The sequence below is a fragment of the Rhinatrema bivittatum genome, chromosome 3, assembly GCF_901001135.1.
Source record: "Rhinatrema bivittatum chromosome 3, aRhiBiv1.1, whole genome shotgun sequence".
NCBI classification, from domain to species: Eukaryota; Metazoa; Chordata; class Amphibia; order Gymnophiona; family Rhinatrematidae; genus Rhinatrema; species Rhinatrema bivittatum.
Genome location: NC_042617.1, coordinates 125,667,448 through 125,683,538, shown reverse-complemented (window position 1 = coordinate 125,683,538; position 16,091 = coordinate 125,667,448). Strand labels below are relative to the sequence as shown.

The 16,091-nt window shown below is 46.9% G+C and overlaps 1 protein-coding gene across 6 annotated transcripts in view; it reads right to left on the bottom strand.

Moving 5' to 3' along the window:
• Nucleotides 1-16,091, bottom strand: part of PUS10 (pseudouridine synthase 10) — a 151,811-nt gene that overhangs the window by 26,021 nt on the left and 109,699 nt on the right. For all 6 annotated transcript variants that reach the window (XM_029593713.1, XM_029593715.1, XM_029593714.1 and 3 more), the window contains 4 exons: nt 13,995-14,051; nt 12,646-12,722; nt 12,292-12,347; nt 12,048-12,165 (listed from right to left, as the gene is read on the bottom strand). In XM_029593713.1, the coding sequence (XP_029449573.1) occupies nt 12,048-12,165; nt 12,292-12,347; nt 12,646-12,722; nt 13,995-14,051 (308 nt within the window). The remainder of the gene's footprint in view (nt 1-12,047; nt 12,166-12,291; nt 12,348-12,645; nt 12,723-13,994; nt 14,052-16,091) is intronic.

Genomic DNA, 16,091 nt, shown 5'->3' with positions numbered 1-16,091 from the left:
TCCACACCGAGAATTTGACTGTAGCATCCAGCTAATCCCTGGAGCAATTCCGCCTCGTAGTAGGGTCTATCCTCTATCTGTCTTGGAGACCCGTGCTATGTCTGAATATGTCCAAGACAATTTACAGAAGGGATTCATTAGGCACTCTACATCTCCAGCTGGGGCTGGCTTCTTCTTTGTCGGGAAGAAAGATGGGACCCTGCGCCCATGTATTGACTTCCGCGGACTGAACGCCATTACTATCAAAGACCGATACCATTACCATTAATAGCTGAACTTTTTGACCGTTTACAGGGGGCCAAGGTGTTCTCGAAGTTGGATCTGCGTGGAGCATATAATCTCATCAGAATTCAGGAGGGGGACGAGTGGAAGACGGCTTTCAACACCAGAGATGGACATTATGAGTATCTTGTTATGCCTTTTGGTTTGACTAACACTCCAGCAGTATTTCAGCACTTCATTAATGAGATATTCCGAGACTTGCTTTATGATTGCGTGATAGTCTACCTGGATGACATTTTGATTTTCTCTTCTAATCTACAAGCCCATCGACAACACGTTATTCTAGTTTTACAACGTCTAAGAGAGAATCGTCTATATGCTAAGATTGAAAAATGTATCTTCGAACAAGAGTCTCTCACGTTTCTGGGATATATCATCTCCAAACGTGGTTTTCAGATGGATCCCTCCAAATTAAAATGCATTCAAGAATGGCCTCAACCTAATGGATTACATGCTCTCCAGCGTTTCCTGGGTTTCGCCAACCATTATCGTAGTTTTATTCAGAATTTCTCAAAGTTAGCTGCACCTCTCACGGCTCTTACTCAAAAAGGGGCAAACATTAAGTACTGGCCTGTAGAAGCTGAAGAGCCATTCCGAGCGCTAAAGGACTCGTTCCTTAAAAAACCTTGCCTTCGGCATCCGGATCCCAGATGCCCGTTTGTAGTAGAGGTGGACGCATCAGCTGAAGTAGTAGGAGTTGTCTTAAGCCAGAATGACTTTAGATCCACACAGTCCTCTTTATTATCTTTTGTTTACAGCATACATTTAAACTTCTTGTGCGTCCCTCCCGATGCAGCCCCTGGCGAAACACAGGTCCATGTCGGGGGACCCTTCCGCTTGAGAAAATATGCTTATATACACAGTGGAGTTGCCGATATAAATAATAAAATTCTCTTTGGATTTAAAATTGATTTGGACTTTTGGGACTGTGTAACCCTTTCTAGCACTCATTTCTGGTAAAAAAAAAAATGAGTGGATCTAAATTTAGAGTGCTAGCTGTGCTCGGCTGCTTGTGGACTTAAGCCAGAATGACACCACAGGAACTGCCCATCCTTGTTCTTATTTTTCCAGGAAGTTTTCATCGGCAGAACGTAATTACGCTATCGGCGACAAAGAGCTACTTGCTATAAAATTAGCATTTGAAGAATGGCGTCAATGGCTGGAGGGCGCCCAACATCGTATTACAGTCTACATGGACCATAAGAATCTGGTGTACCTCTAGCAAGCCCAACGCTTGAACCCACGGCAAGCTCGGTGGGCGCTGTTTTTTACGCGCTTCAACTTTGAATTGCGATATCGACCGGCTACTAAGAATATTAAGGCAGATGCCTTATCCAGGTCCTTTTCTACAGAGGATATTGATGAGCCTATTCAACACATTATAGACCCAGCATCCATCACCCTTTCTGCAACATTTACCGTGCCATCTGGTAAAACAGTTGTACCTAAGAGATTGCGTAATAAGGTACTGGCTTAGGGGCGTGATTCAGTTTGCCGGAGACCCAGGAAGAGCTTGGACTCAAACACTCCTTCAACAAGGTTCGTACTGGGAAAACATGGGGACTTTTATAGCCATTACCTATACCCAAGAAACCATGGACACACATTTCCACTGATTTTATTGTGGATCTTCCACCTTCAGAGGGTAATACCGTGATATGGGTAGTAGTGGATCGTTTTTCGAAAATGGCCCACTTTGTCCCGCTACCCTCCCTCCCGTCTGCTACTCGCTGAGGAATAGCCTAGTGGTTAGAGCAGTGGACTATGAACCAGGAGACCAGGGTTCAAGTCCTGCTGTCGCTCCTTGTGACCTTGGGCAAGTCACTTTACCCTCCATTGCCTTAGGTACAAAAACTTAGATTGTAAGCTCTCTGGGGATAGAGAAATACCTACAGTACCTGAATGTAAACCGGTGTGATACCTCAACTGAGATCGAATGTCGGTATATAAAAATATTAAATAAATAAATATTAAATAAAACTATTCATGCTCCATATCTTTCATCTCCATGGTCTTCCTCAACATATTGCATCAGATCGTGGACCTCAGTTTACGGCTCGTTACTGGCTTAATCTTTATAAAAAGTTTAGCATTTCTCTGGACTACACTAGCAAACGGTCAGGCAGAACATACTAACCGTACCTTGAAACAATTTCTTCGGCTGTATGTCAACTCCCGTCAAGATGATTGGGCGACACTCCTCTCGTGGGCTGAGTTCTCTCATAATTCTCATGCCTGTACCTCCACGGGAGCATCCCCGTTCCAGATTGTGTTTGGACGACACCCCAGGCCGCCATTGCCGTTGCCCTTGGCAGTGCCTTCACCAGCAGCCCAGCTCACAGCGGTACAGTTGCGGCAGCTCTGGATTCATACCCAACACATGCTTCGAAAAGCGGCCCATGCTGCCAAGATGTTTGCCGACAAGCATCGGCGACCTGCTCCACGGTTCCGTCCAGGAGAGAAGGTGTGGCCTAGTACCAGACACATCCGGGTGAGAATTCCTTCCATGCGCCTGGCACCACGTTATATTGCCAAAAAATGTCTTTTTCAATACCTTTATTGGAAATTATTCCTATAGGTGATCGAACATGAACCACAGCACTGACATATCTTAAAGAAGAACCAGTAGCTCATAAACTTTTGATAGCTCCATACACTTAATGGTGCTTCATACGTTTATGCCGCCGATTGGTGTGTGCCGAATCCACTCAAAACAAACAAACAGGGAGAAGGTGTGGCTTAGTACCAGACACATCCGGTTGAGAGTTCCTTCCATGCGCCTAGCAGCACGTTATATTGGACCGTTTCCAGTGCTGCAACAGCTTGGTCCTGTGACTTACCAACTTCGGTTGCCAGCCACATTGCGGATTCATAACTCCTTCCACACGTCCCTTTTAAAGCCTCTGGTTCTCTCTTGGCCTCATCGGAGAGTTCCAGAGGTTCTCCAACCCAGAGCGGAGGAGGAGACTATATATCAAGTACGTGAAGTACTAGATGTCGGGAGACGTGGCAAAACATGGGAATACCTCTTAGCATGGGAAGGATTCGGACCTGAGGAGAATTCTTGGAAGCCTGTTAAGAACATCCTGGATAAGAATCTTCTTAAGAACTTTCACGCTGCTCATCCGAGAAAACCCAGACCTTCTAGAGGGAGGCCTAAAGGAGGGGGCACTGTTATGGCTGCCGGTCTCGGCGGTCCGTGACCGGGGCCGACTGTCATGGCCGCTGGCCGCGGCGGTCCGCAGCCGGGACCCAAGGCTCACCCGTGGCACCGGATCCTTCCGAGGGCTCCTGCGGGGGCAGGCAGCCCCTCTTGAAATTCTTTTCGCGGCTTTGGCAGCTGCTGAGATCTGGACGCTTGGTCCTGCTGTGCCAGATTGTCTCCGCCCCCTTATGCATGCTGTAGAGCCACATGCGCGGCTGAAGGTTTGATTTAAAGGAGTCACGACAGGAAGTTATCATGGCTTCCTCCAGCAAACTCCTCCCTCAATTCGGGTATTTAAGGCAAGGTCTGCTCCACAAACCTTGCCTTGGGATTGAGGCTTTGTGCTTGGTTAACCTTGCTCCATGTTCCTGGATTTGCTCTGTTCATCGTCTCGCTTCTGCTCTTCCTCTCTGTTGGATTGATTCTTTGGCTTCTGACCTTCGGACTGGCTGTGGTAATTCTCTGGCGTTGACTTCAGATCGGCTTTGGATCCTTCTCCTGTGCTGCCCCTGGACTGGCTTCGGACCACTCTCCCATCTATTCCCGGACCGGCTCTCGACCTCTTTCTGGACTTCGACCCTTGGACTGGCTTTGGACTATCCTTTGACTTCTACTCCTGGACTACCTACGACCAGCTGGAGGTGCCAGCCATCTGGAATCCACGACCTGCAGGAGGCGCCTGCATCCAGATCTTCATTAGTCTTCAGGGAGTTTCTTAAGTCCCAGCGGCCGGATCCCTACGGGCTCCTCCTGGGGGGATCACGAGCTTCCAGGGTGAAGTCTTCATTCAACACTTACCTCATCAAGCCTTGCCCTCTGATGGTAGAGACCTAAAGGGTTATCTGTCCATTTGGGTAGCGCCAACTCTACCTCGGAACAGGGGTCTACCTTCTGATTTGTTACAGTCTTGGAGGAAGTGATGTCATCGGTGGAGATGGAAGCATAACTGCAGAGCTCCTCTCCCCATCTAGCCTCTAGAACCATTTCTTTTTACTCTTCTCAGCGAGACTTCTTAACTGTGCCAGTGGTGCGATGGTTGCTAAGTGAAAATCGGTTGATTTTCTCCAGTTCTCCTATCACAAAGACTGCTGTGCTCCTCTCCTATTGTAATATGGAACTGCCTGAAGGCCTTTGTTTGTGGTCTTTTGATTTCTAGAGCCTCCTTCCTTAAAAGGCAGAAAGAAAAAGACTGCGAGGCTTTACGGCATAGCATTCATTTGCTGTTCCAGAAACATCTTTCCAATGGCTCAAAACGAACCTAGTCTAAGCTTTCTAGGGCCAGAGAGGAGTTGAAACAACTTGCAGTGTCTAATATTACGCACGCCTTAGACCTTGTTAAACAAGAATATTTTGAAGGTAGAGAGATAGCAGGAAAGTTGTTGGCTAATAGGTTGAAAAAGGTTTATCTCCAAAATCATATTTTAAAAATTAAGGATGAATCTGGGGCTATTCTGACTAACATTTCTGCTATTTGGAACAGATTTATTAAATTCTTTGGAGACTTATAGTACTAACACTTCCATCCCCTCAGCTCTGACTGAGGCCTACTTTCAGGATATTTCCCTGCCTAAATTAACAGAGGATATGAAGGAAGCACTGGACAGGAAAATCTCAAGTCCAGAGATTCTCTTAGCTATTAAGAATCTTAAAGTGGACAAGGCTCCCAGATACGATGGATTATCAGCCAGATTTTATAAGCAGTTTGCATCTTTATTCTGGCTCATTTGCAAAAAGTATTTAATTTGGGGGGGGGGGGCGATGCTGCTGGATTCTAATGTGGCTGCTATTACTATCATAGCCAAAACAGGCCGTGACCCTATGGTCTGTGGGTCATATCGACCTATTTCCTTAATAAACCTTGATCTTAAATTACTGGCTAAAATATTAGCTGATCGCCTTAATAATTTTAGTGGGCTACTTATATACCAGGATCAGGTGGGGTTTATTCCTGGGAGGACTGTGGGAGATAATGTTTGCAAGCTTGTGGATATTATGTGGTGGGCCCATAAAGAAAATATCCCCTCTCTTTTCCTTACCATCGATGCTGAAAAAGCATTTGACATAGTTCATTGGCCTTTTTTTATTTTATACCCTTGAGCAAATGGGTTATGCTAGTTTTTTCGTTCTTGTATTTATAAGCTTTATGACCCAGAGCATGTATCAAGATTAATGGCGGGTATTCTGACTTTTTTATGGTAGGAAGAGGCACTTGTCAAGGCTGTCCCTTATCACCCTTGTTGTTTGCTATTTTTCTTGAACCCATGGCTATTAAAATTCAAAATATGCGGCTTATTTCTGAGTTCCAGTTGGGTCCACAAACAGATGTGCTACTTGGGGAAGATGATGACGAACCCCACAGTCTGTAGGAACACATGGACCGAGTGATGCCTGAGGTAGGCAGCCACCACTGCCAAGCATTTGGTGAAGACGTGTGGGGCTGATGCCAGCCCAAAGGGCAGCACTCTGTATTGAAAAAGTGCATTCCCCACCACCACGAAGCGGAGGTACATTCCTGTGGCTGGGGACGATCGCAATGTGTGCGTATGCCTCCTTCAGGTTGAGGGAGCAGAGCCAGTCTCCTCTTCGGAGCAGGGGGATCAGTGTGCCCAGGGAGACCATCTTGAATTTTTCTCTTACGAGAAACTTGTTCAGCACCCTGAAGTCAAGGATGGGGCGCAGGCCGCCATTTCTTTTTGGGATGAGGAAATACCTCGAGCAGAACTCGTGGCCTGCTGTCCACGAGGGACCGGTTCCACTACGCCCGCTGTGAGGAGGGTGGAAAGTTCTTGTTGAAGAACGACCAAATGGGCGGATGAATCCCAAAAAGGACATGGGGCTGTGGTCTCCAGGAGCTGGCTGAAGCGCAGACGGTACACTTGCTGTTCGATGGAAAGAACCCAGCGATCCGAGGTGATCCCCTCCCAGTACTGGGCAAAGCTGAGTAGCCTGTCGCCGACTGGGGGATTGGGTGCCAGGGGAACTGTCTGCTGACTCGTGCTCCCTCGCTGCCAGTCAAAAGCCCATGGCCGGGGTTTGCTGGGGTGCCGGTTGGGGTCTGGGGGCCCTCTGCTGGCGGGGATAACCCCTAGAACTGGTCTGGGGCATGTGAGCCTGAGCAGCCGGAGGGTAATACTTCCTCTGCCGGTAAAAAGGCTTACGAGGGCCTTGCCTGGAGGATTTCCTGGCTGAGGATGGCCCTTCTGAGGGACTAGCGGATAGCTGCTGGAGGGTGTCATGATGGTCCTTCAGCTGTGTCATCGCATCTCAGACCTTGTTGCCGAACAGGTTCTTGCCTGTACAGGGGAGATCGGCTGCAATTTCAAAAACATCGTAGGTGGAGTGCACCTTGTGTTTTCCTACTTCCCGACGCAGCGAGGCAATGGCGGCAAGCACTTCCTGCTGCTGCTGGGGGAGGCCCTCTTGGGTGTCATCTGATTGCACAGACGGCACCCACGGACATCGTGCGAGGCCCCCAGACAGAGGATACAAACTTCATGTGGGTCCGTAATGGACATAGTCCACGGGCACTGGGGGCACTGACGAAAACCGGTCGACGCCATAAAAAAGACTGACAGACACCAAGAGGTGGAGGAATTGGGAATCGACTGACCTGACCGCGAAGGGGGACCTGACGAGGATCAGAGAAAAACTCGAAGAAATTCGAGAGAAAAATTTTAAAAAAGTGGAGCTCCATGGACCGCAAGGCAACTGCACCGCAGAAAAGAAGACACTGAAGGGGGACCTCACGTGGACACGCGGATAGTAGCAGACTGGGCATGCTCAGTCTGCTGGCCAAAGTTTCTAGAGACTTTGACAAAAGTTTTTCGTGCCGGGTTCCATCGGATGATGTCACCCACATGTAAGGACTACCATCCTGCTTGTCCTAGGAGAAAATCCTCGCCTTCTTTCTCTTGATGGAACAGGTTTGATCACACTGGTCTCTTAAGAGGGAGGTGAGCTCCTTTTGAAGCAGTTCCTCATGTAGTGAATGATCCTATTTTAGGTCTGGGAGTCGATTTAAGAACATAAGAACTTGCCATACTGGATCAGATTGAGAGTCCATGAAGCTCAGTTCCTAACAGTGGCTAATCCAGGTCACAAGTTCCTGGCAAAACAGTAAACAGATCCCATGCTGCTATTGCACAGTGATAATTAGTGCTTATTTCTTAAGTCTACTTGGTTAATAACATTTATTGAATTCTCCTCCATAAACCTGTCCAAACCTTTTTTAAAGCCAGCTATGCTAACTGCCTTAACCATATCCTCTGGTAATTAATTCCTGAGCTTAATTGTGCATTGAATTTCTCCAATTTGTTTTGAATGTGCTTTTTACTTACTTCATGAAGTGACTCCCTAGTCTATTGTGGGGTACAAATTGAATATATCGATGAGATGCCCAATAGATTAAATTTATACCTTCTTCTTATGATGCCAAGGATCCACTAGTCCGAAGTTATACTGGACCTCTGACCGGGAGGCCCTCTGGCATGGATACGGGGATAAGCCTTCAACAATCCAGTCAAAAACCCATCCCAGGAGTAGAGTAGGATGCTGGCTGTGGATTAGGGGCCCACTGCTGCCTAGGATGGGCACATATGACCTTTTATGGTCGGGACTGAGGGGACAAATGATAGCACTTCCTTGGTTGGAAAATGTGTCTCCTCTTTCCTGGCCTTGAGTACCTCCTGGAAGTGCAGGGTGGGTCTGGAGCAGTAGTGGAGAGTTGCTGCAGTGTTGCATAGTGTTCACAGATCTGTGCCACTGCAGCTTTCACCTTATCTCCAAAGAAAATCTCTCCTGTATATGCCTGTGAATCTTTCCTGGATCTCAGGTCAGAGATCTGAGACCCGCAGCCAGATGAGTCTGTGGGCACCAATCCCACAGCAGAGAATCTTGATGCCATCTCAAAAACATCAAAGTTTGATTGTATCATGTGTTTTCCAAACTCCATTCTCTTGCAAACCAGTGACTGGAGGGCATCTTGCTGCTTCTGACGAAACTGCTCGGCTACCCCCTGCATCTGCTTTGGCAGGTTCCGCATAGACTAGCCCATGAAGAAATGGTAAGAGACTATGCAGGTGTTCAGCATAGCTCCCCGAAAGAACTTTCTTCAAAGAGTGTCCAGGTTCCAAGATTCCTTCCCTAGGGGTACCAAGGAAGGAGTTCTCTGCCTCTTGACTCTCTTGAGAGCAGATTCAACCACCACAGATTGGTATGGTAGATACCTGGTTTTGAATCCAAGAGCCTTCTGGATGAAGTAAACAGTGTCCACTTTCCTATTAACGGGAGCCAAAGAAAGGGGATTCTTCCACATCCTCATCTGAATATCTTGAAGGATTTCATGGACTGAGACTGCCACAACCTCCTTAGGCGGCTCCACAAAGTGGAAGATATCCAGCATCTTAGTCCTGGTTGGTTTTATCCTCCGTCTGCAAAGTAAAGGGAAAGGCCTCCACCATTCTCTGGACAAAACCAGTGAAGGAGAGGTCCTCAGGAGGGGACTTCCTTCTCTCTGGGGGAGAAGAGGGGTTGGAAAAGCGACCCACCAACTCCTATTCTTCAGAAGTGTCGTCAGAACCATAGCTGTACCTCCATGAGTATTCAGTCTAACTTCATGTGATCTGCTGGGGCAAGGACTCCGACAGTGTCTATCAGCCTAAGTCTCAGAGAGTGGGGCACTTGGCTGTTTGGGCCTGGACCACAAGGAATTCCGATGCCATGAGGAAGCTTTCTTCCCCGATGGGCTGGAGATCACCAACTGGGTGACTTCCAGGCCCCTCCAGAAATTGGAACTTGTTCTGGCATTGGCAATGGTGCCTGGCTGCTGGGCAGTCAAAGGGACTTGAGAGTGGATGTAAAATAGTCACTGCTGGTCCTGGTGCCCTTGATGCAGAGGCACTGAGGTCCTGCAGCGCCTTACCTTCTTGTTCAACTCCTCCTCAAAAATAGCCGATGCCAACATCAACTGGGAGGCAGGAGGCGTGGCCACATCCCCTTCGGAATCGAAACGTATATCAGTGGCTGAAACCAGGAACTGTGGAGGCTGTCACAAATCCCAGGACTTCTGAGAGGATGAGTTCTCCTCACCATGGGACTGCTTAGGGGGGCTCTCGGAACCCACTGGACCATCCCCGCTCCTGGCATCATGCATTAATGAAAACTGATGCTTCTTGGGCTTTCCTCAATGCCCAGTATCAGAATACCACAATGCTGATGGTTTTATCTGATTTGCAGTGATGTTTTGTTTTGATTTATACCTGGTGGTGATTGTTTTCTTCATGCCCTTTTGTATTTATGTTTTTATGGATGTCTTGTCTATTTTGTATTTCTGATTATACGTGCGATGATGTAATCTGCTGAGAATTGTAGTGGAATCCAAGTAGGTTAGGGCTGCTCAGCTTGGAGAAGACACAGCTGAGGGGGGATATGATAAAGGTCTTTAAAATCATGAGAGGTCTAGAACAGGTAAATGTGAATCAATCATTTACTCTATCTGAAATAGAAGGACTAGGGGGCACTCCATGAAGTTAGAATGTAGCACATTTAAAACTAATTGGGAAAACTCTTTTTTACTCAACGCACAATTAAACTTTGGAATTTGTTGCCAAGGATGTAGTTAGTTCAGTTAGTATAGCTGGGTTCAAAAAAGGTTTGGATAAGTTCTTGGAGGAGAAGTCCATTACCTGCTATTATCAAGTTGACTTAGAAAATAGCCACTGCTATTACTGGCATCAGTAGCATGGATTATACTTAGCTTTTGGGTACTTGCCAGGTACTTGTAGCCTGAATTGGCCACTGTTGGAAACAGGATGCTGGGCTTGATGGACCCTTGGTCTGACTCAATATGTAATTTCTTATGTTCTTATGAGCCAAACCATGACTGGAGGCTCTGCAGAAATAGAAAGACTAAAGGGGCCCCCTCATGAACATGTGGTATGTTAGTATGCTCGAGCATGCTCAGTCAGGCACAGTCAAAAGTTCTGAAAACTTTGACATAAAGGGGTAGATTTTCAAAAAGCGCGATTTGGCGTACTTTTGTTGGCGCATCAGGCGCCAACAAAAGAACGCTGGATTTTAGTAGATACGTGCGTAGCCGCGCAAATCCTGGATCGGCGCGCGCAAGGCTACCGATTCCGTATAGCCGGCGCGCGCCGAGCCGCACAGCCTACCTCCGTTCCCTCCGAGGCCGCTCCAAAATCGGAGCGGCCTCGGAGGGAACTTTCTTTTGCCCTCCCCTCACCTTCCCCTCCCTTCCCCTACCTAACCCACCCCCCCCGGCCCTGTCTAAACCTCCCTCTTACCTTTGTCGGGGGATTTACGCCTCCCGGAGGGAGACGTAAATCCCCGCGCGCCAGCGGGCCGCTAGCGCACCGGGATGCGACCTGGGGGCGGGTCCGGAGGGCGCGGCCACGCCCACGGACCGCCCCGGGCCGTAACCACGCCCCCAGACCCGCCCCCGAAACGCTACGTCCCGCCCCGAAAACGACGCGGATCGGGCCCGCCCCCCGACACGCCCCCCTCGGAAAACCCCGGGACTTACGCGAGTCCCGGGGCTCTGCGCGTGCCGGTAGGCCTAGGTAAATTAGGCCTACCGGCACGCGCAGAGCCCTGCTCGTGTAAATCCGGGCGGATTTACGCGAGCAGGGCTCTTAAAATCCGCCCCAAAGGTTCCATGCCGGGCTCCATCGGATGATGCCACCCATGTGGACTGCCAGCCTGCTTGTCCTCGGAGAAATGTTCCAAATCTAGATGCAATTTCCTGGGAAGGGTATTCCACAGACATGAACCCATCCATGTGACACCACGCTTCCTAGTTTTCTCCAGTCAAATTTCTAAATGTGAGGAGAGTTGCAGTAATTCTTCATCAGGCCTCACAGCACGACTAGGAAAATACCAATCTGTTCTTCCCCTAAGATACAAAGGGCCCAAACCTCTGAGCATTTAAAAGAACAGTGATAACATTTTAAAAATTGTAATCAGAAATGTCAGCCACATTAGCAGCCTGTCCTCTGCAATCTTTACCAACCAAGTAGGTCCAATGCTCAATGGACATGTGGTGGATTTTAAAGATCTCAGCAGTTTCTGCAACTTTACTGGTTCTTGAAGGGAAAATTTCTCCCAGAGAACATTTTCTAGAAGTAAATTAGTATTCTAGTGGTTTCCCACATTCCTCTCATTGACTTAACTTTGTTATGATGTGGATTTCCTGGGGAATGGGTAAAAGTAGGGGCAAAGGAAGGAGGTGCAGTCAGTGGGTGATAGTAAGACCCACAGCAGCTCACTGTTTACATTTGAGACACTGAATGTAACAGATATTAGAGAATACCTTGCTGATCAGAGCCACTTGAGTGAAATGAATGCTAGCACACCCTCTGCTAGCTAATCATGGCCACAGGAATAGCCACCCCATGTTATAATATGCTATAATAAATTCCTGACAGGCATGAGGATAACAAAAGGGGCCTGGACAAAGAATGCAGGAAAATGGAGATGACTAGACAGGATCATATGGAAACTTTAACTCTGAAAAGACTGTGTACTGAAGAAAAGCCAAACTTACTTTCAGATCATCCAAAAATTCAATATCTGTCTTTTGGATTGGTTTCTCTGTCCATATCAGGGCACTGTAACACTTGGTCTTTTCTTCCTCCCCTTCCTTCATGTGTCCAACTGCCTCTCTGCAAGAAAACAGAATCACAGGAAGATTCTACAGTTCTACACAACTCATCTTATTTCCACAAGCATTTTATGAACTCATCTATTACCAGTACAAAAGGTATCTGAAAAGACTATTTGAACCTTACCTTGTTACAAGCTGTAAATCTCGTACTTCTATCTTGTCTGATGAGCTGTTTATTTTCTGCGGGGTACAAACAGCTCAGATAAAGAAATCACTTCCACACACAGAGTTAAGAGGATTTTTTTGCCACAGGCTCAAAGCAAGGGGAAACTATTGAGGCCAGGTTCAAACCTTTTATTGATTGACTACAGGGTGGGTTTATGGACTGTACACAGCAGAAGAACTAGAATTATCCAGGCATTTCCAGCCTGTCAATCCCTCCAGATATGTGGAAGGACAGAGGGCTGCACTGGGCCCTTTCAGTGTAGTCTCTGCTGAGGTATATGGGCGGAGGGGGGATGGGGATTGGTGCGGTTACCTGCTGAAGTTCCTTCATCTCCTGGGCAGAAAATTGTGTTCTATGTGGGTTCACAAGCTCAATTGCAAAGGGCCTTCCTGGTAACACATCAAAGTTGTAAGATGTTAGTTTGCACAGTACTTTTTGTAGCACATGTCCAGATAAGAAAATGTGAGAGGGTAAACAATATGGAAGCTGCAAACCCCAAGGAGGGTTTAGTTTAGATTCTCAAAGAAGATAGGGAAGTATAACAAGTCCTCTGTTCAGTCTGCACTCATTAAAACTATGCCGCAACCAGGCCAGCCCAGACGCTGAACAGGCTGAAGTGCTGGCCTGAGTGAGTGTAGCTCGGCAGTATGGAGTCACACACCCTTCACAGAAGGTTTCTTCTTGTGCTCTGCTGTCTGCTGGACATACCAGGGAGTAGAGGTAAAATTCTTTCAGCTAGCCCAAACTCAGCCAACAAGCAACTGTACACTGCAGTTTGGAAAAAAAAACTTCACAGCCACTCTCCCTGGGAGCGAGTCCCAGCCATTGCTCAAGAACAGCATCTACGGCACTCACAGCAGGGTCTGAAGGGAACCAGAGTCTGCACACCTCTAGGCCCGAGGACTGTCCCAGCAATGACTGGGCAAGATCGGAAAGGGAAGAGGAGGAGGAGTAAAAATAGGAAATATTCCAGGTAGCAGTGGTTGAAGGCCTCAATTGGAGCAGACTCTATTTGAGCTAGAAGCCCAAAGCTGGAAAAACACATCCAAAAGAAAAAGTGCATGCAAACAATCCACTCAGCCTGGACTCTCAGAAAAATAACAGAAGTGGTTGCTCCTGTAGTCTCATTTTTTTGTTTTTTTTGTTTTACAAGGTGACTTTCTTCCCTGGAGAAATACTGAGCAGAACTGCCTAGCGGGACAGCCCATTTGTGTAGGGAGACTTTAGGCCAGTGCTGGTGTTTAGACGTCTCCTTCTTGGGCACTGTGGTCCTGTAATACTGCCGTCGCAGGGAAGAAACAGGATCACAAACAACCACAATGCAATGAGACGCAAATTCAAAAAGCAAGATCAGTCACAAAGGTCACTTCCAGAAACACAGGCAGCCCTATCTGCACAAACTTACTTTTTTTCTTTTGAAGGGCATGAGATTTTTTACTGGACCAACATAAGAAATATCAGCTGAGAAGGATACACGTCCACCTTTTAAGACTGCAGAGGTAGTTTTCTTCAGATGGGACTCAGTGTCCGGTGTAGTCTACAGAGCTCATCAACATCCTCATCTATGGATAATCCTTATGCTGATCCCATAAAAGTTGTCACAACCTGCAAAGAAGCCTGTTTCTTCTAGGACCAACCCGCCTACCAACCCCCAAGCTCACCTTTTCCCAAGGTTCTTACGTCTACATCTTCTCTTCCAGAGGATGAAAAGTTAAAACCTGAGAAAACGGATTCAAACAATTATCAGTCCATTAAGTTCAATTCAAATATAAAGTAAAACAGCAGTAACCTCCAGATCCCTGATACTTCTTGGTGGGAGAGACAGCCCGCCATCATGGTTGTGTTCCCTTCTACTTAAAAGGAAGGTCTTACAGACTGGAAAACCAAAATCTTTTACCCTCTACTTTAAATCTCACAGGTATTGTAGAAACAATTTAATGCTTTAACAAACAAAAAAAAATACAGTTTTGAGAAGAATGAAATGGACACGAAAAGATGGCCATTTCGTCAAACCTCAAACTCCCATGATGCACTGCAAGGAAACGGTGCCACGTCAAAATGCTGCGGAAGCAGACGTGAATGCCAGGCAGACACAGAGAGACATGACGACACCAAGGGCTGGATTCATCCAGGCATTTCTCTCATTCTCTGTCTATAGGAAAAACTCTTGATGAATCGTGCCCAAAATATTTTGATGCAGTGCCTGAAATCTTGAAAATGGAAGACTCCTGGCACAGCCTCCGGTTTCCTGTGGCTGCTCAGAGGTGGATTCTGCTGCAAGGGTCAGAAAATTATGTGGCAATTCTGTGGCATATTTAAATGACTGTATATTACCTGATATGTATATTTTATTAAAAATCCTAGTTTTACATTTTTTTTTTAACTAAAATAGCTTTCTAACCTTTGCTGCTTATGTCAGAATAACTATTTGTTATTCCAGTTTGCTTTATTTTTCATTCCTTTTTTCTTTCCCCTGCATTCTCTCTTTTCTCCTCCCTCCTCCCTCTCTCAGCACAGCCTGCTTCTCCCCTTCCAAGTGCTCCTCGTTTTGTTCTACAAGCCCCCACTCTCTATGTCTTTCCATTTCTCTTTCTTCACTCTCATCTCCTCTACTTTGCCTCCATTCTGTCATGCCCCCTTACTTCCTCCGGTTCTCTCCCCTCCCATTTCCTCATACCTATGAGCTACTGCTGCCCCCTTCTCCTTCTTTTCAGCCTCTCTCCAGCTAGTTACTGGCCTCCTTGAATCCCCACCCAGCCTCTGGCACTCTCCTCCTCTCTCTCTCTCTTCTGCCTTCCATCAACTAGCCACCATCTCCTCCGCTCTCCATCCATTGGCTGATCTCCTCTTCCTCCCTCTGCAAACAGTCACCAGTTTCTTCCACTCTTCCCTCAACCCCACTCTTCTTCCACCCACCTCGCAGATACCAGGCCTCTCCTCTCCCCGCATCTCACAGATTCCAGCCCCTCCTCCACCAGCCTCCTTTTCCCACTATCTGCCCTCCTTTTCCTTCTCTCTCCTCTTGACTTGCACAGGAATTAGAAATATCTGTGAACATGCTCGCAGGAAAAAAAAAAAAAGAGACTTTGCTAGTTTGTGTTGGAGCCTGAAAGAGAAATTGTCCATTCTAAAAAAAAAAAGATGCACTTATTGTGGGGCAGCAAATTAGACTTTCCCAAATGTATCCAGATCTACAAAGGCAAAGCATAAACTTTAAATTTTAAACAGCAGTTTACTAAAATTGGGGTTGATCTTTCTCTTCGGTATCCCACTAAGAGCCTGATTCATCAAGGTCTTTTCCCTCAGACATAGAATGGGAGAAAAGCCTGGGCGTCTACCTTACAGATCTATCCACAGTAGAGCATTTGTAAACGGCCAAGCAGAAAATAATGCTAGAACGGCATAAACCGTGCTGTGGGAGCTGCATGGTTTATAAAATATTGCGTGTTGCTGCTCTGCACGTTTCAGTACACATGAATATTTCCAGTGCAAGAAAACACACACTTTTTATACCCGTTTTATAAATATGCATGTCTATATTTTACGCACAAAATAATTATGACACTGAGTGAATCACCACCCAGAATTAAATACAGAGGCAGGTATTTTATAAAAAATGCACGTATGCCATTTTGAAAATATTTACTTGCACGCATATACTTGAAATCACCAGTTTGCCGACAACTCCACTAGTTCACCCAGACCATCTCCAGTTCACCCAGACCTCCCACCCAAAAACGGCAGAAAAGTCCGATTTC